A 24,721-nucleotide genomic window follows, 5' to 3' on the forward strand; every position below is an offset into this window, starting at 1 on the left:
ATGACCTTTTAAAGTTTCTCCCTAAAGGTGCAATCAGAAATAAAGAGAAAATGGAGGAGCTGGAAAGTCAACCGGTACTTTGCTGTGGATTTCAAACACCGCCACCCCTCCCTAGCAAGCAGCGGTGTGAACGGGGGGACGCAGTTGTCCATTCTGAGCAAGAGCAGCTCACAGATTCGAATGTCGAGCATAAATGCGGAGAACCTGGCGACATGAGCGGATAAGCAGTCTTCCTTCCCCTCCCCAAACTGGGGGGGGGGGGGAGAGAGAGAAAAGCTCCTTTCGGAAAGAAAACAACATCAACAACAAAAAGGTCATAATTAATTTTGGTGGTGTGGGGTGGTTGTGTCTGTCTCTGTGTTTTGTTTTAAAAGAAAAAAAAATCCACCTCCCTTTTAAAAAAGAAAAGAAAGAGAGAGAGAGAGAAACAAAGTTGTTCTGGAAGCACGACACGTCATCCCTGATGGGTGGAAAATAAGGCATTGGAGAGGATTGTAAATATGCAACTGAGATCATCCGGACCAAAAAAGAAAAAGAAGAAGAAGAAGACGTTCAACTCATCCACCATCTCAGCAAATTGCAAATAATTCCATTGTTGGCCTGGCATTTTTGGTGATTGTTCTCTGTCCCATTGTGAATTTTGATTGCCAAGCTGATACCTGCGAATGAACCATATACATTCATCTCCAATGCATCTCTCTCTGTCTTGGGCCAGTCTCCGCATCCTCTTTCATGACATAGAATGTAGCCTAAATTTTTCGGTGGATGCACTACCAGCCTCGATGAGGTGATGGTCGAGGTGGATCCCACCAGAGGCTGCCCAAGTGTGAGGCATCCCCATGAGGTTGTGCAGAACTGCGCCATGTGGACAGCAGCCACTCGATGGATGGGAAAGCCATGCCAAGCAAAATGGAGCCAACCGGTGTATTCCGTCCTCCAGGAATGTATTAGAAAGCTTATGTTATGCTGTGAATTTTCTAAAAGGGCCGTCCAAGTTAAGATAGAGCTATATTTTTGAGGTTGATTGGGGGGTGGGTTATTTTTTTAAAAAAAGTGGAAAATATCTATCTATATATCCCCCACATTAAGTCTACATGAATTCCTTGAAGGTCACTTCCTCCGGACTACATGCAAAACCTTCTCCATTGACACATTTCCACAAAAATAAGGATGTAACTGGTGGTTGTGACCCCCAACAGCACAGGTTCGTTGTGTGCCGCACAATGTGCGGGTCTTTTTGCTGCGCCAGGGTTCACGTCGAAAGGGCTAGGCCATTTTTGTGGATTGTACATAGCTAAAACAGGGGGGTCCATTTGGGTGGGTCCAAGACCCAATGCTGTGGCGAAGAAATAATATAGACTTTGGAAGTGGGGAAAGTTGTCTTTAGATTGAGATACTTCCCGTCCCGCCAGGGGAGAGTTTAGTTCGTTTAGGAAATCATTAATGCCTTCAATATAGGTTCGAGTGGGGAATTTCTTCTTTGCTCCCGCCTTCTAGTCAGAGCCACAACTGAAACATAGCTACTTCAGCCGAATTAAAACAATGATGTCAATTCTCAGGAGACTTTGTGCAAAGCATGAAGGCCTCTGGACTTTTTTATTGTTCCTCTGTGGATTGTACGAGCCTATCTTAGATGTTTCAGATCCTCTCTAATCTTTTAATGTGAGTGTGTGAGCTTGCCTGTGTGTGTACATTAGAGGGGGGGGGGGGATATATTGCTATTTTGTTAATGAATGCAAGCTGAGGCCAAGAAAGTTGCAATGAAAGGGCTGGTTCTTTCTCCTCCATTTAAATGAATGGGTTTTTTAAAATAATAAAATAAATAAAGTGTTTCAGTGGGGGTGGAGGAGAAGAAGTGGACCATAAGCTGGAGCAGGGAGGGGTTGGGGAAACTGACTCCACAGATGTTGCTGGACTACAATTCCCATTGTTCCCAACCTGCCTGAGGTTGATGGGAGATGGAATCCAAAAACATACAGATGATCATCTAGAACATATAGAGGGCCATAGCCTCCCCATCCCTGAGCTAGAGTTTGGTCCGTATATGTTGAGCAGCACAATCTGCTCCTTCACCTTACATTGGGGAAGGGCTGTAGCTCAGTGGTAGAGCATCTGCCTTGGAAGCAGAACATCCCGGGTTCGATCCCCAGCATCTCCTCGGCATCTCCAGGTAGGGCTGACAGGGACCCCCTTGCCTGAAATCCCGGAGAGTCGCTGCCGCACAGTGTAGACAACACCGAGCAAGATGGAGCAATGGTCTGACTCAGTTCAAGGCAGCACCCCATTTTCCCGTGTCCCTAATCTCATGCCATGCATGGACCAGTTTGTCAGCTTCAAGACACACGGTCGCTGCCATCTTGGCTCCAGTGTGCATGGAGAAGCTGCAGGAGAAATAAGCTTTGCACACCTTGTGAGTCGGGATATCCAGCACAGCCCTCTGGCTAAGCAAGGAACAGCCGCAGTGGTGCCCTCTGGGTGTTAATGGACTACATTGACCATCATCCTTAGCCATTGGCTGTGCTGACTGTGCCCACTGGGCATTGTAGTCCAATCATACTTGGAGGGCACCAGGTTAGCTGCTACCTCTGGGCTAGACCATGTATGGTGGCCCATCAGGTCCTCCACAACCTTGTCCCTCCCTTGTTTGGCCAGGTGGTGTAGCAAGTCCCTTTTGGCTCAGTGGGTCACCAGTTGTGTTGAGAACAATGCATGAGTTCCCTTCGGTGTCAGAGAGAGCTTGGCATAAACACTCCATGCGCCCATGCACAGCCTTCTAATGGCATCAAAGGGGAAAGGGAAGCCCCAATTAGCACTGAGTTCTCTGGGTTTCTGGAAAGGGTAGCCACCGCTTCGGAGCCTCGGCTGCAAGGCCACTGCCATCTCCTCGCTGCCACCCCCAACCCACCATTACAAATGGGACGGTTATCACAGGCTGAAAGCTACCTGCTTGCAGATCTTTGCGTAGCACCTAACAGATACCTCTAGCTGCCGGCTTAAGAGGTGGGTTGGACACTACCTCATGGTAATTGTAGCCATCACATCTTAGCAGAGCAACCATGGGGTGAAACAAAACTGACTGGGATCCAGAAGGCTGATGACCCATTTGACCAGCCCTGGGGGGCGAGAGAAGCAAAGGCATAAGGGGCTCTTCCCCTTCCAATGACTGGATCGTGGCCACTGCGTACAAAAGCTCCTTTTCCTTCTTTCTGGATTTTGTTCACTTACGTCGTGATGTTGTTTGAAATGTATTTTTTAAAATATATATCTATAAATAGTTTGTTTGTTTTTTTAAAAAAATAAGCAAATGGATGTATCCATTTAGACCAGGGGTCAGCAACCTTTTTCAGCCATGGGTCAGTCCACTGTCCCTCAGACCATGTGGGGGGGCTGGACTATATTCTGAAGGGGGGGAAATGAATGAATTCCTATGCCCCACACATAACCCAGAGATGCATTTTAAATAAAAGCACACATTCTACTCATGTAAAAACACTCTGATTCCTGGACCATCCGCGGGCCGGATTGAGAAGGCGATTGGGCTGCATCCGGCCCCTTAGGTTGCCGACCCCTGATTTAGACTGTATTCACATGACAGTTTATTCTGCTTTCATTATGTTTCCCTAACTGTTAATTATATTTGAGCTTTCACATGATGTGAAAGCCACTTCCAGGAATACAGAATAAGTTTAATGCTCATTTCCATGTTATTTGCAAATAGATTTTTTTTCCTGGAAGTAAGTAACAGGGAAATGAGCACCAAAGCCGCACTATACTCCACGATATTTCTGAAATTGAAAGCTCATTCTGTATGGAAGCTCATGCGGAATGAAGAAATTAACAGTTAGGGAAACATCAGGAAAATGGAATAGACTGCCATGTGGATTTAGCATTGTGTTTTATTCCTGGAAGCAGCTTTTGAAGCTCAAACGTAATGTGAAAATTAAGTTAGGGAAACCTCATGGAAATGGAATAAAGACGGCTTCCTACCTTTCTACCTGGACTGGGTTCATGCTCCACCAAGTCACAAAGAAGTTTTAAATCACTGCAAAATTGGCAGTTCATTCTAAACTGTGAATGAAAGCCACAGTTATTTCTTTCAGGTGGATCTCAGATCTGTTCCCAGCTGTGATGGTGCATGGGACAAAAAAAGAGATCCTGTAAGTAATAAACACAATTGATATCATCCAGAGCTTCTTGCTCACTATGATGCATGCATAGCGACTTGCCCATTTGCTTCAGTAGAGGGGCTAGTTCTGAGAGTCCATCCCTGGTTTTGCACAGATGGATCCATCCCTTCCATGGAGGTAAAACGAGAAGCCCTTGCATGCAGGAGTTCTGTGCCTGCTTCTGAGCTTCTGCACCAAACAACTGAAATTGTCAAGATTCCAGAACTGGCAACGAAGCTAATTCCAACAGTTCCATAGGATCTCCCAGATTCAATGGACTGGATGTTTGCCCATAAGCCACAACCAGTCAATTGCACTGGTATCAAGGGGTTATTTTGCTCGGATTCCACGGGGATCAGTGCAGCAAATTGCCAGGGGTCCATTGAGAAGAATGGAGGGAATGGCCAAGGTTTTGAAGGTGTTGATGGAAGCAATAGCCCAGGTTTCATCGAGTGCCAAAAGAAAATGTTGCCAGGGTTGAATGGCGGTCTGTGTAGCATAGGCACCAGTGGAGGAAAAAGGTTCCAGTTCCATTAGCACCCATGGAGAACGTGGCCCAGATTGTATCTCGGAGAGACTGCAAAGACCTTATGGCTTGCTTAGGACAACAGGCAGGTAAGGTCAAACTCAAAGCAAAGGTGAAATTTGGCAAAGGGAAGGAGTGATGTCATTGTCACTGCTGGTTCTGCATGTAAGCTGGCTATCTTCTGGTGTTGTCAAAAGTTCGGTGCATCTTCAGCATTCTTCAAAAGATGTATAATTAAGATGTCAGATACATCTCTTTGCCCTGACTTTTGACACCCGAGACTCATTTTTTCTAGATCTTTGAATGCAAACTCTTACCAGATTTGTTTTTCCCATGCCAGGGCATGAACAAAGACACTTTTGAAACGATCACTTCTCTCAATTTTGTGTCGCAACCCATGTCCACAAATGGGGGCATACCAGTCAAAAGAGCATGCAAAAATATGATAGCGACAACAGCATACGAAATTGCATTTCATGTAATAGGCTGGAATTTCAATAACTATCTGTACTTGAGGAGAAATGGGTGCAAAAAAAAGTGTTTATGGATTTTCATATTCTGATATGGAAATGGAGCAAACTGAATTTAAGATTAGAAGAATAAGGAACTGGTAGGAAATGAAATTTACTACCCATCCCTAGGGGCAACTAGAGAAGAGGGACATCTGGGTGGATGTACTTGGTGTCAGAAGTGGGTCGCAGCCATTACGATGCTCTGAGCTGCACTGGGTGGCTGGATCTAGCCACCAGTGAAATTCCCCACAGTGTCTGATTGTGACGCTGTGTTGGTGGCAAATTGTGGGAAATTTAAACCCAGCTGACTGGTGTTGCTCAGAGTGTCAGGCTGGAGGCGGCAATGCTTGTGAATTCCAGTTGCTGGGAGCCACAGGAGACAAGAGAGGGCTCTTGTGCTTGAATCCTGCTTGCGGGTTTCCCACAGGCACCTGGCCAGCCTCTGTGACAAGATGCTGGGCTAGATGGACCTTGGGCCTGATCTAGCAGGCTTTTCTTATGTTCTTAAAATACTGTAGAAACAGGGGAGGCATATCCGTGAAGTCTCTGGTTACTGGGGCCCAGCAGCTGCCTAGGGATTCTTGCGATGTCTGCGACAAGGGGCTACTGCTTGGCAAGTTTGGTCTGTCTCCTTCATAGGAGGAGGACCTACACATCCATCCTCTCTAGCTTTCTCAGTTGTTGGAGGGAGTTCTACTGGATTCCAAACATCTGTGTCAACAGCAGCAGTAACTAGTAGCCTGGCCGGCAGGAGGACATTGTCAAGACTCCCTTGGCATCACCGGAGCAAATTGCCAAAACAAAAACCCCGTCAGCACCAAACAGGCAAAGCTCCTTTGATGCCCCAGTGGAGAACGCTCTTGAGTGTCAAGCTGAACTGCACCAAGGAAGGAACTGCCTCCAGGGCAGCCCATTTGTTTGGCTTGGGTTTTGAAGGGGAAAGATGAAATGCAAGGCCTTGTCCTGAATGAGGCCAGTTAGCCACAGGAACTCCAGGGATGGGAGGCCAGGCAAGGCCATGCCCTGCTGACCTCTCCCATTGCGCAGGTCTTCCACCACTTGTGTTGGTGGAGCAATTCAGTTGAACGAAAGGACAGGAGAGGTTTCCATCACCACTCTTCCCAGTGAGCCCCTGAGCCAGTCAAATTTGGAAGAATTTCTTCTGTGACCTCAATGAAATTGTCACCCCAATTTTTCCAGCCAGACAGTAGGACCACAGCAGTGTACTGGCAGTTCCAGTTCAGGCATCCCCAAACTTCAGCCCTCCAGATGTTTTGGACTACAATTCCCATCTTCCCCGACCACTGGTCCTGTTAGCTAGGGATCATGGGAGTTGTAGGCCAAAACATCTGGAGGGCCGAAGTTTGGGGATGCCTGATCAAGAGTGACCAAATAGTCAATAAATTGGAAAACACAATGTGTTTTGGAGATGGAGGGATGGGGCTTTGTATATTGAAGCAGGATGGATTCTTAATGGTTGAGGTCACCCTACTCCAAGGTCACCCCTTTTACCTCTCTCTCTCTCCCCCATATTAATGAATGGGTGACCCTATTAACAAAACAAAAATGTTACATCAATTCTGGAAGATGCTTAACCTCAGGCTTTTCTGAATCTCCAAAGGAAAAAGAATTTTTGGGCAAGCACCATCGGTTTTGATAGTATTGCATAAATGATAAATAGAAATGTTAATGTCCAGAACTGAGTGACTTTCTGGCAAGAAGTCACTGGGAGATGACAGTGTCAAGCTGGAAGGCACTTTTAGAAGTGAGGGACAGAGAAAGTCCAGTGTCTGCATAGGGGTGACTTATTCTCAAGAAAGAGGTCTTTGCAAGATGGCTTCCTCCAAGACCTGGTACACACATAATGCTAAGCCGTGGTTGGTTTAAGTCAAGGTTTGCTTAACAAACCATGAGTTTGCCAAGAGTTGTGAAACAGACAACCCAACAAACCGTGGCTCGTTTCTCCTGCTTTCCAGCTGCTGTTGCCTCACCTTTGCACTCTGAAGAATATCTGGTTGCAAAACATGGCTAAGGAATGGTGCTGGGTTCTAACATAAGGCCAAGCAATAGTTTAAAACAAACCAGGGTTGTTAGACAACAGCAAACCATAGCCTCAGATTGTGTTTTGTTGGCAGGAAGCAAATAATAGTTAAGCAACTGGGCAGGAATCACACATAACACTAATAACACATTGTTTAATAAACCATGGTTGAGTGATCTATGTGTGGATCAGGCCAATGTCTGCTTTCATAGATGATGTACAGACAGGATCATCTAAGACCCTGGGTGTCTCGGGATTCCTCCTTTGATGCTGAAGCATCCAGAACCTAGAGGTTGACAATAATGGATTACTAAACGAGCGTTCTCAACATTTCCTGTTTAATAGAAAATGTGGAAACTTCAGTTTCTAGTGCCATCCATCTAATGCCTTTCACCCGTGCCAAACGTTCTTCAAGAACTGGTTCTCTATGTGTATATTAAATTCCACTCCTGTACTACAAGCTCCCCACTTTCTACAATTGTGTCCTTAAAGAGCTGACTCATTTTGTGACCCTGTGCACACTTGCTTGAGGGTAAAGCCTCACCTGTTGCTTCTGAAGTGCTCAGGATCGTGCCCTCTGATACTTCCCATGATTCCCACGAACCATTTTTGGGTGCCCATGCTGAAGGTGTACCCGGAGCCAAGAGTTATGCCAGCAAGGTCATTGTTTCTAATGGGGGCCTCTGCTCAAGCATTCTCCTTATGCTGAATGTAAAAATAATAATATCAATAATTTTAAAAATGAATATGGCGAATGGGCGGGCAGGGCACTGTTCGAGGTGACCGTTTTCCTTTGTAAACCTTCGGAGCAGTAGAAACCCGCAGGCAGAACTGCTTCTCAAGGCGATGTAAATAAACAAGATCTCTTTTGCATTTCAACAGTGCTATGCCCCGCCCCCGCCCCCACTGTGAGATATATTTTGGAGTTTGAGAATATATGTTATTAAAAGCAAACTGTAATAATAACAATAAAATATTTGTTGTGACTTGTTTCTGGGTTTTTTTTTATTTAAAGCAGCACACGCAAACACATGGCCAGACTGCATTTCTGATATCAGCATATTTATTTGATACAGGGGGTTGTGCCCCTGCTCGTTCTGCTTGCCATTTCCCCTACCTTAACTCCCCCCTCCCCTAGAGCTTCCCCTTCCCACCCCATGGAACGATGAAGCTTGCTTTTCACCTCCCCAACGCCATTTCTGGAGCCACTTCTCTTTTCCGCTCTGTAGCCCCACTTCACTCCTGTCTTCACCTCCAACCTCAAATCCACCCTCATCCTTTTGTGAAAGCTTCCTGGCACACAGACCACCCCTGTGGGAATCTCCTGCCCCTTCCTCCTCTTACACGTTGCTACTAAGAACCCTTTTCACCTTCTGCAGAATTATGAAAACATCTTCTCTTATTCTGCAGGTACTTGCAAGCCCCTGCTTTCATCTTCACCCACATTCCCACACCCGCTAATCCCTCCTTTCTGTTTATACACATTCCCATGAATTAGTCATGGAGTTCCCTGTCACTTTCCTAACTGCAAAACCTCCATTTTTTTAAAAAAAAAAGTGGCTTTGTTGTACTCGGACAACAGAGAGCCCTTCAAAATACTTTAATTGCACAAACCCTCCTGCAAAAGACGGATGGTCTGAGGTACCCACATCGCAACACCCAACCAACTTGATCCTGACTTGGCAATTTCTGTCTGAAGGCTTGTGTTGTTGTTGTTGTTTAGTCGTTTAGTCATGTCCGACTCTTCGTGACCCCATGGACCATAGCACGCCAGGCACTCCTGTCTTGCACTGCCTCCCGCAGTTTGGTCAAACTCATGTTCGTAGCTTCGAAGGCTTGTAGGGTGAAAGTATTCTGATACAGCTGTCACTTCTGCTGGAACAAGAGGGCTGGGTACCTCCCCCAAACCCTGGTAGTCATGAAAGCGAGGAACATCTTCAGACAGAGGACAGGCCATTCTGACAGGCGCCCCTCTTGGGACTGATTCTGTCCAGCATAGATAACTGTGTGACATAATTCACAGGGCTGTTATCTCTGGAGAGACTCCGATGCACCCGGGCAAAGCTGAGGTAATGTCGGTAGTGCCACTTCCGGAGGCATTTCTTGAACTCAGCCTGGACCTAAGATGGAGGAAGCAACAGCAGGAAAGGAAACAGAGGCTTACAGCTGGAACATAGTCAAAACACAGCCCCTAACTTCAGAGCCTCAAAGTGTCCCTATTTTCCAGGCACATCCCTGATTAAGAGAAGCCGCCTTGGTTTCTGATTTGATCCTGGAATGTCCCACTTTTCCTAAGGATGTCCCTATTTTCGTTGGAGGGTATGTAAGTATCCAACCCCAGAGCCATCTGAAGGCAATCCTGTATAAGGAAGGGGTTTTTTATGTTTAATGTTTTATTATGTTTTTATATGAATTAGAAGCTGCCCAGAGTGGCTGGGGCAACCCAGTCAGATATGCGGAGTATAAATAGTAAAATTATCATTGTGCAATGGGACGTCCCTATTTCCACCGGAGAAATGTTGGAGGGCAAGGAACTTTGCAGCCTCTTCCATCATTCTTGGGCGGGGGGGGGGGGGAGCAGATCTATGAAGATGTGTAAATTTCACCGATTGTGCTGGGGGGGGGGCAGGGAGAGCAGGCAAGGAAGAAGGAGGTGCATCCTTTTGTTGCCTAGGCAACGTGATGGTGCTTCCTTCCCATGCTGCCATGAGTGATCCCCTGTTGCCAGGGCAACCTGGCCACACACCCTCCCTCCCAGTTCGCAGCACAGGGCAGGAATGTATGGAGTCACCCAATTGCTTAATAAAGGGAATTAACTGTTCTCCCCAGCATGAACCTTAAAGGTAAAGGTACCCCTGACCGATAGGTCCAGTCGCGGACAACTCTGGAGTTGCACGCTCATCTCGCTCTATAGGCCGAGGGAGCTGGCGTTTGTCCCCAGACAGCTTCCAGGTCATGTGGCCAGGATGACTAAGCCGCTTCTGACGAACCAGAGCAGCGCACGGAAACGCTGTTTACCTTCCCACCGGAGCGGTACCTATTTATCTACTTTTTGGGATGTTTTCAAACTGCTAGCTGGGCAGGAGCTGGGACCAAACAACAGGAGCTCACCCTGTTGCAGGGATTCGAACCACTGACCTGATCGGCAAGCCCTAGGCTCTGTGGTTTAGACCACAGCGCCACCCACGTCCCAAGCTCGTGCCTTATGTGGGTGCAATGTTTGCAAAGAAGCCCCTATCCCAAATCGTGTTTTGGGTCTGGGGTGAGCTGAGATCTCAGTGAGGACCACCCACCCATTCCCAGTCACCCCCCTGCAGCCCTAAGGAATAGCAACTTGCTCCTTTGAAAGCCAGGCTTCTCAGAATGCTTGGTTTAGTGGCAGATACCCTGTTCTGTGTTCCTGCAGTGCAGGAATTTCGTGGGCCTCTATGCATCCTGGAAGGGCTTTTTTTTTTCAACTGGAATTTGTCAGAACTCAGGTCCAGCATCTCTCAGGTGGGCACCATTGCCATCATAAGAGAACATTGAGGGAGGTGTTCATGGTGAGTTCCGAACCTCTTTTTCTAGAAAAAGTGAGCGGGCGGGTGGGTGGCAGCGGCAGCGCCCATAGCTGAAGGCTTCGGCTGCGGGCGCTTGCCACCACTACCGCCACCGCTCGCTCACTGCGGCCGCCGCCGCTGGGGACCTCTCGGCGTCCCCTCCATAGGCAGGAGGAGCGCGAGCGTGGGCCTTGGGAGGGCGGCGGTGGTGCGGGGGTTTTGCGGGGCAGGCTCGGCAGCGCCCCCTCCATTTTCGTGCCCTAGGCAATGGCCTAGTCTGTCTAAATGGACGCACCGGCCCTGGAAACATGCATGACAGTGCCAGGTAAGCCTTGCCAGGAAGAAACATGCAGGTGTCAAGTGAGGAGTCACCACTAAAAAGGCTCTGTTCTCGTGTTGGCACCCTCCGAACCTTCTGAATAGGGGGCACATGGAGAAGGGCCTCAGGTGATGATTGCAAGCTCTGGTACATTCATTGGGGCAGGAAGATGGTCCTTGAGGTACTGGGCAGTGGCGGAGCTAGCTGCACAGGTACCTGGAGCGGCGCACATGCCATGCACCCAGGGATGGGGACGATCCACCCAAGGGGCGAGGCAATCCACCCACGAGGGCAATCGGTGCGGCAGCATGATCCTCCTGGCAGGGCGCTGATTGCGGCACAGCCGCATGATCCGCCCGGTGGGATTTTGTCACCCTCCTCTGGAATGACACCCGGAGCGGACCGCCCCCACCACACACCCCTTCCTACGCCCCTGGTACTGGGGTCCTGAGCTGCATAAGGCTTTAGGTAAAAAAAAAACACCCAGCACTTTCTCATTTCCACTTACTTCTCCGTTTAAGAAGCAGTACAGGAGAGCGACAACAAAGCCCTTTGAAAGAGAGTGAGAGAGAAGAGAATTGTGGGAGAAGCACACACCTACCAAACAAATGTGGCTTGATATGAAAGTGGGCAAGGCACTTGCGCACAAGGACTGTTGTTTCCTTGCCCTGCTTGTCACCTTTCTAGAGACATCTGGTTGGTCTATTTCAGAAAAGAGGATGCTGGACAGCCAGGCTCTTCTTGTTTGGCTACACACAAGCACATCTTGAAAGAGGGAAATGCTCCCATTGAACCAGAGAGTGGAAAGAATCAGGAAATGCTTAGTTCTCCAGGAGCTTGCTTTTGGATAGCTTCCAACAGGAGCAAGCCTCTCTGGCTTCCAGTTCTCCGGAGTGTAGGAATTTGTCTTATACTGAGCCCGGTCATTGGTCCATTCAATTGTAGATCCAGCTGTCTGGCATAATCTTCCAGGGATTGCAAGCAGGGGACATTCCCAGCCCTACCTAGAGATATTTGGAGCTTGAACTTTCTGCATGGGCGGCAGATGCTCTACCATTGCGCTGCAGACTTCCTGTATACCAGACATCCCCGGGGGATCCTTATCCACAACTCTGGTTATTCCTCCCCAAAGAAAGCTCAACAACTCTGGGCAATCCTCTCCTTCCACACACACACACCACACACGCTCTTCCTCCCTCCAATGACAATGGGTAGATCACTGCCAGATTTTTTATACTGGGAGTAGATCACAGTCTCTTGGGAGTTGGATGTGCCTGCTGGGATCTGTCTTATACCATCAGATAATTGGCTTATCTGGCTCAGTATTATCCACACTGATGGGCAGCATCTCTCCAGCGGTCCAGGGACAGAGTCTTATTCCAGCCCTACCTGGAGATGCTATTGGGTATTGAACCTGGGAGCTTCTGCAGGCAACGGTGGATTCCCTACCGCTGAGGTTCCCCAACTCTTACCTGAAAGGAACCCAAGCCTAGCTCAATGTACAGCCTGGCGACCATCCCAATGCTCTCTGGAAAGAAGGCAAAGATGATGTAGTGAGCCCCAAAGAGAGGGATGAGCAGCAACGTCGATTTTGCTAGTCTCCTGAAAGAGAGAATGTGGATGGAATATGAGTTCAGAAAAGGCCACACATCCCTGGGCAGCCAGAGATGACTCAGGTGGCAGTTTGCTGACAGGGTTCAGCAGGGGTGTACAAGGTTTCTCGGGCAGGGGAGGTGTTTCCAATGTGGAAAAAACTTCCACAGAACACTGGGGAGGTGGTGGTGGTGGATAAAAAATAATGACCTGGGTTCTCATTCATGGGGAAGGTGTATGCGTAGCTTGTGCATCACTGAGGTGGCAGAACAGAAAATACAGCAGAAGAGTCTTTCTGCTTCTGGTACAATGCTCCTGAATGTGGTTTCCGCAGCCCCCCCCCCCTGTGTGTCAGGAATGACCCAGCTCTAAGTGAGAGCAGAGATCAGCCAGGAATAGGGAGCCTTTCATGTTAGTCAGGCAGGGGAGAGCTGGCAGCTGCGGACTCCGACTCTTCCTGACCTTGACAGGTTGGCTGATAAGGCAGTAGCGGAGAGTGGGCTAGAACACAGCCAAAGCTCTCTGGAAGCTCAAATAGGCATGAACAGACACAGAGTCTCTCTGAAAAGGAAGAGGAGGGAGATGATCCTATAAATCTGAGGAGTTGGCGAATGGGAGGGCTGTTAGACAGGAAGCAAAACAAGAGACGTAAGGTGTGAAAGTTCAATATATTCTGTAGACACCGGAAGCAGTCTTCAGAAGGGTCATCTTGAGTGATAATACCACCGGCTGCGTTAGAGCTGTCCTTAGCTATCTGCTTGTTTTTTTGCAATAAACCCATTTTAATTACCTATGCTTACTGCGTTACCAAGCTGGGAACCTGGACTCCTGACACCATGAAACTGCAATCTTAGTGTCAGGCTTCATGGAATCGGCTTCCTCTTCCGTGGCAGTATATAAGCAGAACAAAGTAGAAGGAGTTTTCTTAAAAAATTTAATAATCACAGAGAACAAAGAACACATCTCCTAGAATGGCGGTGCTCCCAGTTAAGGATCCCACCCCCTTCTGTCCCTATTAATCTATGTCACTTCAACGTCTTGTAATCTGAGTTTATACCCTCTGTGCTTTCTGTTCTGCCACTTTCCAAGCTCTCCAAGACTTTGAAGAAGGGGGGTGAATGCTGTCCAGAGACTGTGAATCTGTTAACCCTTTCTTTTCCCGTGATTCTTCTCCTAGCTGTTCCCCATTCAGTATTTCCCAGCTTCTGCCTTCTGAACTATGTCCCTCTACAAACCGCTGTACCAAATCTATACTGTCCCCCTGCTCCTGGGAAGATTCAGGATCTGAATCAGGAGCAGGGGGAGGGGGAGGCTTTCACCATTCCTCCTCAGCACAGTCCCTGACACTTAAGCATGTTTACTCAGCAGCAAGTCCTGCTGGTATTCCAGGTTCAGGCCTGGTGATGGTAGTGAGCTGCCCTTGGTATCCCCCCCTATGCACAGAGTAGCACAGGGAGAGTTCAACCTTCCTCCTGCTTCATGATTCTGCCCATCTGCCACATAAGCCACAACTTTTGCAGAAATCTGCTTACAGTGCACAGCAGGGACAGAGAACTTGTTGACCGTGAGATGCTGTTAGATTGCAATTGGCTAATGGGAGCTGAAGCACATCAACACCTGGAGGTCCACAGATTGCTCATCCCTGGTCATAGCTGCCAAGTCTCCCGTTTTCCCCGGGAAACCCCCGTTTTTACTTACCTTTTCCCGGTGGTCCCCCGTATCACTTCGTCTCCCGTTTTTCTCCGTTATTTTCTCCGGCCGGCGGCCATTTTTTCCCCTTTCTGATTTGCCCTTCTATGGGCACAAAAAATGGCCGCCGCCGGCTTCAAAAGTCGCATCTACACATGGTCGGAAGTGCGTAGATGCGACTTCCGGTGTCGGCGGTGGCCATTTTGGTGCCCATAGATGGGCAGGGCGACACCGGAAGTTGTGTTGACGCACTTCCGGTCATGCGTAGAAGCTACTTTTGAAGCCGGCGGTGGCCATTTTTGGTGCCCATAGAAGGGCAAAGTGCCACCGGAGGTTACGTCGACGCAACTTCCGGTGTCACACGGCTGCCGGTCCCGGATTCTGCAGTCCGGGACTTGGAAGGTAAGTCCCTGGTGTATGCTGGACAATCGGTGTCTAACCTCTCCGGCTCATGAGGACGATAGCTTTGGCCACTTACACAAAATGCCTTGCATGCCTTCCTCCAGTCTTTGAAGATTTTAATTTCTGCACCAAAATCCGGATGACGTTGAGAAAGATAGCAAAGTTCATCTAGAGAGACAAGAGGGAATCTCAGCATTCCATCAAAGCTTAGTGAATAGATTTCCAGGTCGCATTACTTTACCGAGAAATAACCTCGGATTGTATCCAAATGAGGTAAACAAGTGTAAGATACAGCCCTTCCTCTCTATTAAATCTAAAACAGGTGGGTAGATTTGGAGAATATTTCTGATGGCAAGAAGACAACCAAGTACCTAGAGAGGTGGTAGTCAGCTTTCTTCCACTCAAGGTCTTCAGGCAGAAGCTGGAAAACCAGTTAATTGGGGTTGGTTTTTCTCTAGATCTCCTTTACTGAACAATTCATGTGGGATAGATGACCTACAGGTCCCCTGCAAATCCGCAAGGCCTTGATTTCGTAACGCAGATGCTTCTGTTGCAAGGGATTGTCAAGGACATTCTGCATGAACATGGAATCTAGGTTTTTCCGTGGGTCAGAGCTGTGTACCCAAACATCTGGCTAACCAACCATAATCTGTACATTCAGCCAAAACACAATCACCTCCATCCACAGTAATCAGGGAGCTGTGTACTGCCTCAGCCAAATCAAACAGGCAAAAATTGGGGAAATGCCTCACCCTGACTGAGCAATATCCCACTCTGTGGACAAGGAGGGGGGCCTGATCCAGCAGGCTCTTCTTAGGTTCTTAACATCTCAAAGGGCGCAAGGGCGGCACACAGCTGACTGAAGACAATTGCTGGGCTTTCTGTTTTTCAAAGCATTCATTTGATCAAAAGGAAAACTCACTATGACAGTTAATAGGATGGGTCCTTTGATGATCCACAGGACTGCCGAGCTCTCCTCGTCATCATCCCAGCATCTGAAACAGCCAATAGAAAAAGAAATAAATTATGTCTATTACCTTGAAAGTAGAGACTTCCTCCACCTCCTCTGTCATTTGATGGATGGCCATGTCGTGCTTTGTACAGTGGTACCCTGGTTCTCAAACGCCTTGGTGTCCCGCTTTGTGAACTTTTTTTGGAAGCCGAACGTGCTCCATTTTGAGTGTGATGCTAAGGTCTGTCTGTTTCTGCTATTTATTTTGCGTTCTTGTTTTCGCGACTCTTTTTGTTTCGTTTTTGTGACTGCGCGGAACCCAGTTCGGCTCCTGATTGATAGATTGATAGATTGATAGATTGATTGCTTGTGTGACTGCAGTACATTGTTTATTGCTTTCATTTCATGGATCGGTGGTCTCATTAGATAGTAAAAATCATGTTAAATAGCTGTTTTAGGGGTTGTTTTTCAAAAGTCTGGAACAGATTAATCCATTTTGCATTATTTTCTATGGGAAAGCGTACCTTGGTTTTGGAACGCTTTGGTTTTGGAATGGACTTCAGGAATGGATTAAGTTTGAGAACCAAGGTACTACTGTATACCAAATTTAAAACCCTTCCTTCTTGTCCCTGCTATCAGTTCCTCTTAATATTTCTGCTTCCTTTAACTCAAGGATCAGTACCAGAGAGAGGCAAGAGGTTTAAATGACCAACTGATCCATCTAGCTCAGTGTTCCTCAACCTTGGGCCTCCAGCTGTTTTGGGACTACAACTCCCATCATCCTTAGCTAGCAGGACCAGTGGCCGGGGATGATGGGAGTTGTAGTTCCAAAACAGCTGGAGGCCCAAGGTTGAGGAACACTGATGTAGCTCATTGCCAGCAGCTCTCCAGAGTTTCAGAAAGGGGACCTCCCCACCCCTATGTCAAAATGTTGGAGATCGAACCAGGGACCTTCTCACAAAGGAGGTGCTTAGTGCTGAACTATGTCCATTCCCCATTCTCAATTCACAGTTGTTGTAGTGCCCTAAATTAGGGATGGATAAATTTGCCCATTTCACTTTGTCTTCATTTCTCTTTTTAAATAATTCTTGAATTCAGTCCCCTGCATTTCTGCGGTAATTGTTGCATTAAAAAAATTCTCATGGGAATTTGTCAGACTCATAGTGCAAATTTCTCCTTAGTATCACATTTTTGCATGTGTTTTGGGCTAATGTTCCAATTCCTACAAGCAATGTTTCACCCAGGTGGCGCTGTGGGTTAAACCACAGAGTCTAGGGCTTGCTGATCAGAAGGTCGGCGGTTCGAATCCCTGCAACGGGGTGAGCTCCTGTTGCTTGGTCCCAGCTCCTGCCCACCTAGCAGTTCGAAAGCATATCAGAGTGCAAGTAGATAAATAGGGCCCGCTCCGGCGTTTCCGTGCGCTGCTCTGGTTCGCCAGAAGCAGCTTTGTCGTGCTGGCCACATGACCCGGAAGCTGTCTGCGGACAAAAGCCGGCTCCCTCAGCCTATAGAGCGAGATGAGCGCCGCAACCCCAGAGTCGGACACGACTGGACCTGATGGTCAGGGGCCCCTTTACCTTTACATTATATATCTATATCTATATCTATATCTATATCTAATCTATATCTATATCTGCACATATTAAATGCATCTTCTCTAATACAGTGGTACCTTGACTTATGAACGACTCAACAACCAAATTTCTCAACTTATGAGTGGGGCACACTTACGAATTTCTCGACATCCGAACAGAAACTGCAGTGATTCTAGATAGGGTTTTTTCAACTTACGAATTTTTAGATGGGGTTGCTTTGACTTACGAAATTTTTCCGTTTCCAATGCATTCCTATGGGAAATCGCGTTTCCAATGGCGCTTTTCGACTTACGAATTTTTCGACCTACGAAGGTGCCTTCGGAATGGATTAAATTTGTAAGTTGAGGCACCACTGTATGTCCATTTTTGTACACATGGTTTGTGTACAAAACTGCATCGCAAAATTCAGAGAAATGCAGATTTTGAAGAACAGTTGCGTCTTGGTTGGATGAATTTCTCTTTAAAATGCAAACAAACCTGAATAACCGCCCCCCCCCTCTTATCACTTCCATTAATTTAGCCTCTGGAGACCTTGGTTTCCCCCATTTTAAAATGTCAGCATTTAAATTTCTGAGACTGAATGAAAACTTGGAACTTCTCCCTGTAATCATTTTGTGAAAATCTAGCAGTAAAAATAAATAAATAGATCACCCAGTATTCTGTCTGTAAATCCTGCTCAAGATCCATATCAATGTTATGATCACTGGTGCTCCTGAAACAAAGGGGGAAATGCAGATTAAATAGCAGTCGTAGATTAAAGTAAAATAGAATAAAATCAAGATATAAAATCACATCATACATAATAAAAATAAAAACAGCAACCCAATACCCCCTCCTCCCCAAAAACACATTTTAAAAGGGCATAGGATGTAGTTCAAGTCAGGCAATGACCTGGTTGAAAAGGAACGTTTTTGCCTGGCGCCTAAAGGTGTATAATGAAGGTGCAAGGCAAATTTCCCTGGGGAGAGCATTCCACAAATGGGGAGCCACTGCAAAGAAGGCCTGTTCTCGTGTTACCACGAGGAGGCACATGAAGATGGACCTCAGAGGATGATCTCAGAGTCCAGGTAGGTTCATATGGAAAGAGGTGGTCCTTGAGGTATAGCGGTCCTGAGCCGTTTAAATGAGGAGAGGGACTACCCTGCACACCAACTTGAACTCCTTGGAGTAAAAGGTGTACTATAAATGCAATTAATCAATCACACCTTGCCATTTGTTTCACACACAAAATGAAAAGAGGACCTGTTTGATTCCATTTTCATTTGTCACGAAATGAATGCACACCCCTTAATCACAGGGCCAGATCAACAAATCCGCTATAACTCATCCGATGAATCAACTATGATTTGATGAAGTTGGTGACAGCCCTAATACACGCCTGGTGAATGAAATCACGGACAGGAGTCAAAATATGAGCAGCAGAAGGGAAAGGATTATGATTGTAAACGAGGAAATATGTATTAGGTTCATAGCTGTCAACCCTCCATATTTTTTTTGCGGGAAACTCCCTTATTCCAAGCCACAGCTGTCAACTTTCCCTTTTTTTTGCTGGAAATTCCCTTATTCCAGCACCGTTTCTCACTGCTATCCTGGATTGTTAGATATAACGTAGACTGTCCCCGGGACAGGTGAGGCTGCGGATCCCTTATTTTCAAATCCGAAAGTGGACAGCTATGATTAGGTTAAAGTATGCTGTCTAACGCAGTAGGAAAAAAGAGTGGGAATAAAAACAACATGGAGGTAAGGGTGAGAAGTCAAATTGCTAGGGGAAATAATTACTGAAGTTGATTTGTTTCTGAAAATTCTGAGGCACACGAACGCAACTGGATGCAGAGAAGACATCTCCAAGCAATTCAAACAAGTGTCCCAAACCCGTAGGCAAGGATAAGGTGTTTGTTTGTTTAACGCAGTGGCATGCAATGTATTTCTCCCTCCAAAAGATTGGACTTCAATTCCCATCAGCACTGGCACGGCCAATGGAGAAGGTTGATGGAAATCGTAGTCCAACAAAATCTGGAGTTCATCACCCTTGACTTAATTGAAAAACACCAAGTGTGCTTGCCGATCTTAGCAGGGGGTGGGAAGAATTTGGAATCCAGTTCGGTTGGGTGAGAGGGAATGTCAATAATAATAATAATAATAATAATAATAATAATAATAATAATAATAATAATTTATACCCTGCCCATCTGGCTGGGTTTCCCCAGCCACTCTGGGCAGCTCCCAACAGAATATTAAAAACATGATAAAACATCAAACATTAAGAACTTCCCTAAACAGAGCTGCATTCAGATGTCGTCTGAAAATCAGATAGTTCTTTATTTCCTTGACATCTGGTGGGTGTTCCACAAGGCAGGCACCACTACCAAGAAGGCCCTCTGCCTGGTTCCCTGTAACTTCACTTCTCACAGTGAGGGAACCACCAGAAGGCCATCGGCATTAGACCTCAGTGTTTGGGCTGAATGATGGGGGTGGAGAAGCTCCTTCAGGTATACTGGGCCAAGGCCGTTTAGGGCTTTAGAGGTCAGCACCAACACTTTGAATTGTGCTCGGAAACGTACTGAGAGCCAATGTAGATCTTTCAAGACCAGTGTTATATGGTCTCGGCAGCTGCTCCCAGTCATCAGTCTAGCTGCCGCATTCTGGATTAGTTGTAGTTTCCGGGTCACCTTCAAAGGTAGCCCCATGTAGAGCGCATTGCAGTAGTCCAAGCGGGAGATAACCAGAGCATGCACTACTCTGGTGATACAGTCTGCAGGCAGGTAGGGTCTCTGCCTGCGTACCAGAGGGAGCTGGTAGACAGCTGCCTTGGACACAGAAGTCAAAGCCGTCTACTAACCCCAGCCAATCAGGATGAAACTCCATGCATACTGTTTGTCCGACACAAAGGTCAGCATCAGTAGGGTTTGCAGATACATGCCCTCGACCAGCAACCAGAAGAAGTTGGCTAGGATGCTGAACTGGAAGAAAGCCACTGCAGACTTGCATGCCACCTGCAGGACAAAACAAGGTTCCTTTCAGACAATGAGGTTCTTTCATCAGGTAAGATTTCCCCCAGAGCAACATTCAACTGAGGGCTGTGACTTTTTTCTTCTCCTGGCAGGGATGTTGATGATTATAGAATCGTAGAATCATAGAGTTGGAAGGCATCCTGAGGGTCATCTGGATTTACGTATAAGCTAAACAAGCTATAGCTTAGGTCCTCAAGAGTAGGGCCCCCCCAAAAAAAATAAAGGGGAAAATACTGGATTTCCAAAATATGACATAAAAAACAAATAAAATAAAACCTACATACAGCAACAGTGTTCTGTGTTGTGTAGGCTCCTATGATGTAAGTAATGGGCCCCGCCTGCTAGCCTGCTCCCTAAAATATCACTGGTTTGCTCATTTCTATATATAGGGTGCCTACATTCTGCATGGACGGGTTGCATGGCCACATGGGCAAATGGCTTGAGATACCTATAAGGTCCATAAATGACCATATAGCATATATTCAACTCAAAAAACAGTGAGATTTTGTTGTTGACAAAGGACAGCTGGACATATAAAGGGCCCCATTACCTTCAGTTAGCTCAGGGCCTCATCAAACCTAAATTCAGCCCTCGTCATCACAGCTAACGAATCCCTGATGATTGACCATCCAATCCCTGTTTAAAAACCTCCAAGGAAGGAGAATCGAACACCTTCCACTGTCAAACAGCCCATACAAAGGGAAATTTCTTCCTAATACTTGGGTAAATGTTGATGGTGGGTTGGGGGTGGTGAGGATTTTCCTAATTAATCACTCACAAAAGAGTCTCTAAATAACTCACCCCCCCCAAAAAAAAATTAGGAAGCAAATGTACAATGTGTGTACATAAAAACCAAAACACATTGCATTCAAACCATTACAGTGGCTCATAAATGGACCCAGAAAAACCTCGGCAGCACCAAACAGCTATCAATAAGCAGCAGAAAAATGGCCACAGGGTGTGGGTGATGGTACCAGGTGGACATCCCTAGGGAGAGCCTCCCAGCCACAACTGGGAAAGGTTGGTAAGTGAAGCTATTGTCTGACAGAAAGAACTTTTCCGCTCTTGAGGAAGTGATGGACTGGTTTTGCTTGGGACTAGTACTCTGCTCATGCTTAAAGTCTGTACATTCATTCATTCCCTCCCTCCTTTTTTCAGAAAGGGCCGTGGAATCTCCCCGGTACTCTCCACCTCACAAAGCGAACAGAGTCAAAGTCTGCCCCCAAGACTTCTTACCCACTAGGGAAATCAGGAATCATGAAATGGCCATGTTGAATAAGGTCAAAGCCATTCTCCCACCCCCCTCACGAAAGCAAAACAGAAGCCATGTCTGAGAAACCTCATAGCCCACCCCTTCTGCAAACACAAAGCTTTTGTGCAAACTATCTATTTTCAAAAGCGGGTGAGATGCGTACCGATGACATCAGGCAGTGGTCCATGCTGTCATCGGAGAACAAAATGGTGTCTTTTGTGAAAACGGCAGCTGCCCTCAGGACGAAGGAGACAAACAGATGCATGTGGATATAATTCCGTGTGCAGTGGAATTTCCTGGAAGGGGGAAGGAAAGCAAAATTATCAGTTTTGCAGGCTGACAAAACCTCGCTGAATTGAGCTGAATTCTGCTTTCAGGGCACCTAAATGGTGGCTTTGGCTACGGGACTGATAGGAATGGCCACCAACTTGGGTATCTTTAACAGGGATTTAGCTTACATGGAGTTAGGGATGGGAGATTCTGTCAATTTCTATCTTTTTTTTTTTAACATAACTTTATTGAAATTCATAAATAACATACATAATATACATAATATACACACTCTTAATTTGACAAAAATGGAAACAACCATGTACTGATACTCTTCTTTGGATTCACAAAAATTAAACTTAGTTTAAATTTATACAATCTCTTTTTTCCTATCTTTTTACTAACATAAAATAGACTTCCTATCATTTCCCGATGCAAACTTTCTTTCTAGTGTTGAATGTACTTTACATTATTACCTTACTCTTTCTGTATTTTCTAATACTTTCCTACAACAGTTTGTACTCATTACGGTACCTTATTTCTTAGCAATTACTTTGTTTAAAGTAATTGAAAGAGATTCTGTCAATTTCAGCTCCTCTCAGCTTCTAATTTTCCCAACTTTACGGTCCGTTCTCCACATTTCCACATCCGCTGGTGATTTATTTATTTAGAAGACCTCATGAAGAATCTCCAGCATTTTATTTCGAACTTTGCGATTTCGAATTGCAAAGCGATTCTCCCTAATTCCGTGTAATTTTGTATGTTTTTTTAACCAACATTTAAATAATGTTACTTACCTGTTGCCTCGTGTTTTCCAGGCATGGGTCTGTACTTTAAAGCACTGTGTCTGAGTGCTTTATTTTCACCCTTGACCTTTCCCCAAGAAAAACCACTCTTTAAAAGCTGCAGCGCAACCAACTTCAATTGCTCCAACTTAGGACTAAGGAGTAGATTTTCATGGGGAAAGCTTGGAGCAAAAAGAATATGAGTGAGTGAGTGAGTGAGCGAGCGAGCACTCAGATATGGAGCTGGAAAGTTAAGTGCTGCTAAGCCCTTATATGCACACTTGAGCCCTCGAATCTTCCCCCGTTACTTGGCTTGAGGACTGCAACGCAAAATTCAGAGAAGTGCCAATGTAGATGACTGCGTTTCAGTTCTCAATGAGTTTTCGAAGGTGGAATTTAGGTAAGTTCACTTTTGAATCTTAATATCAGGGTCATGGGTTTGAGCCCCACCTTGGGCAAAAAGAATAAATCCTGCCTTGCAGAGGGTGGACTAGATGGCCCGTGTGATCCCTTCTAAAACTATAATTCAATGATTCCATGAATGTGAATTAAATTTCTCCTCCATCTCCACGTGGCACTTAGACTACATCCAGTCTTTATTGAGCATTCATCTTGATTAGCTTGTGGGGTGTTAACATGCCATCCTGTTCACTGTTAATTCATTCCACATTTCCCCATCACTTCCCTAACGTCAAAGGAGTTTCTATTTTCAAAGTGGTTTTGTTGCGCAAGGGTGACTGAGCTCTTTAATCTGCTTTAAATGTGAAAAACTAATTTTCCGGTACACGTTTGAATTCCACCTGCAAAATTGTGGCCGTCCAGAGGAGCCCAGGGTTGTGATGGAGTCGAATGGACAAATTTTGCTCCCCATCAAAATCTGAGTAAACACACAAACCCCTGTGTTGCAAAATATGACTCAGCAATATCAAAAGCAACATGATGGCCAAAAACAATTACAATGTGAAACTTTATGGAATAATTCAAAACATGAAGATTAACAGACTAAAGTCTCTGAAAGTCTCTGAAAGTCTCTGAGAGTACTGAATGAATCATGGTGCCAGACTTTACCCGGCAGAGAACAAGCTTGAAGCTTTGTAATCAGCAATGTCCAGTTCTTATGTCCAACTCTGAACAGTGTTTCAGGATAGCAACTATTATTTTGTTGAATTCTTCATCAGCCAATCGGAAAGATATATAATTTCTTCATAAACCAATCTTTTTTCGAATAGATGTTATATACAGTCATACCTCAGTTTAAGTACGCCTCGGTTTGAGTATTTTCAGTTTAAGTACTCTGTGGACCCGTCTGGAACGGATTAATCCACTTTCCATTACCTTCAAAGGGAAGGTTCGCTTCAGGTTAAGTATGCTTCAGGCTAAGTACGGACTTCCAGAACCAATTACACTCATACTTCGGGTTAAGTACGCTTCAGGTTGAGTACTCCGCGGACCCGTCTGGAACGGATTAATCCACTTTCCATTACTTTCAATGGGAAAGTTCACTTCAGGTTAAGTATGCTTCAGTTTAAGTACTCAGCGGACCATCTGGAATGGATTGATCCACTTTCCATTACTTTCAATGGGAAAGTTTGGTTCAGGTTAAGTATGCTTCAGGTTAAGTACAGACTTCTGGAACCAATTGTGTACTTAAACTGAGGTACCACTGTACATGAGAATGGAAAATACAGTGGTATCTCGGGTTACAAACGCTTCAGGTTACAAACTCCACTAACCCAGAAATAGTACCTCAGGTTAAGAACTTTGCTTCAGGATGAGAACAGAAATTGTGCTCCGGTGGCGCGGTGGCAGTAGGAGGCCCCATTAGCCAAAGTGATGCTTCAGGTTAAGAACAGTTTCAGATTAAGAACAGACCTCCGGAACGAATTAAGTTCTTAACCAGAGGTACCACTGCACTCTGGAACAGTGCTCATGTGAATATATAGTCACTGTTACTAACAACATTTTTAGAAATATATATATAGCCGACCCAAGGTGTTACTAATAACAAGGAAACTGAGTTTAAAGATACAGTACAAAGTAACAACAAAGATACAGCTAATCAAATAAAA

General features: G+C 46.0%; 2 protein-coding genes and 1 non-coding gene across 18 annotated transcripts in view; 2 read left to right on the plus strand and 1 right to left on the minus strand.

Moving 5' to 3' along the window:
• The window catches only part of ADCYAP1R1 (ADCYAP receptor type I), a 135,509-nt gene extending 135,212 nt beyond the window's left edge, over positions 1 to 297 (plus strand). For 8 of the 16 annotated variants that reach the window (XM_060280936.2, XM_060280940.2, XM_060280939.2 and 5 more), the window contains one exon: positions 15 to 297. In XM_060280936.2, coding sequence (XP_060136919.1) covers positions 15 to 224 — 210 coding nt within the window. In that variant the 3' untranslated portion in view covers positions 225 to 297. The remainder of the gene's footprint in view (positions 1 to 14) is intronic. The other 8 variants (XM_060280938.2, XM_060280941.2, XM_088654493.1 and 5 more) reach the window with 1 other exon arrangement.
• A 1,792-nt stretch (positions 298 to 2,089) lies between these two features.
• On the plus strand, positions 2,090 to 2,158 carry TRNAP-UGG (transfer RNA proline (anticodon UGG)). The gene has a single exon. It is a non-coding gene; the product is annotated as a tRNA-Pro (tRNA).
• A 7,024-nt stretch (positions 2,159 to 9,182) lies between these two features.
• Positions 9,183 to 24,721, minus strand: part of LOC118092085 (vasoactive intestinal polypeptide receptor 1) — a 99,568-nt gene continuing 84,029 nt past the window's right edge. The window contains exons 6-13 of the mRNA XM_088654217.1: positions 21,761 to 21,893; positions 20,174 to 20,327; positions 17,986 to 18,046; positions 15,710 to 15,782; positions 14,864 to 14,955; positions 12,576 to 12,705; positions 11,612 to 11,653; positions 9,183 to 9,365 (exon numbers count right to left, since the gene is read on the minus strand). Of these exons, the coding sequence (XP_088510343.1) occupies positions 9,183 to 9,365; positions 11,612 to 11,653; positions 12,576 to 12,705; positions 14,864 to 14,955; positions 15,710 to 15,782; positions 17,986 to 18,046; positions 20,174 to 20,327; positions 21,761 to 21,893 (868 nt within the window). The remainder of the gene's footprint in view (positions 9,366 to 11,611; positions 11,654 to 12,575; positions 12,706 to 14,863; positions 14,956 to 15,709; positions 15,783 to 17,985; positions 18,047 to 20,173; positions 20,328 to 21,760; positions 21,894 to 24,721) is intronic.

This window comes from Zootoca vivipara, chromosome 11 (assembly GCF_965207765.1).
Source record: "Zootoca vivipara chromosome 11, rZooViv2.hap1.1, whole genome shotgun sequence".
Classification (NCBI taxonomy): domain Eukaryota; kingdom Metazoa; phylum Chordata; class Lepidosauria; order Squamata; family Lacertidae; genus Zootoca; species Zootoca vivipara.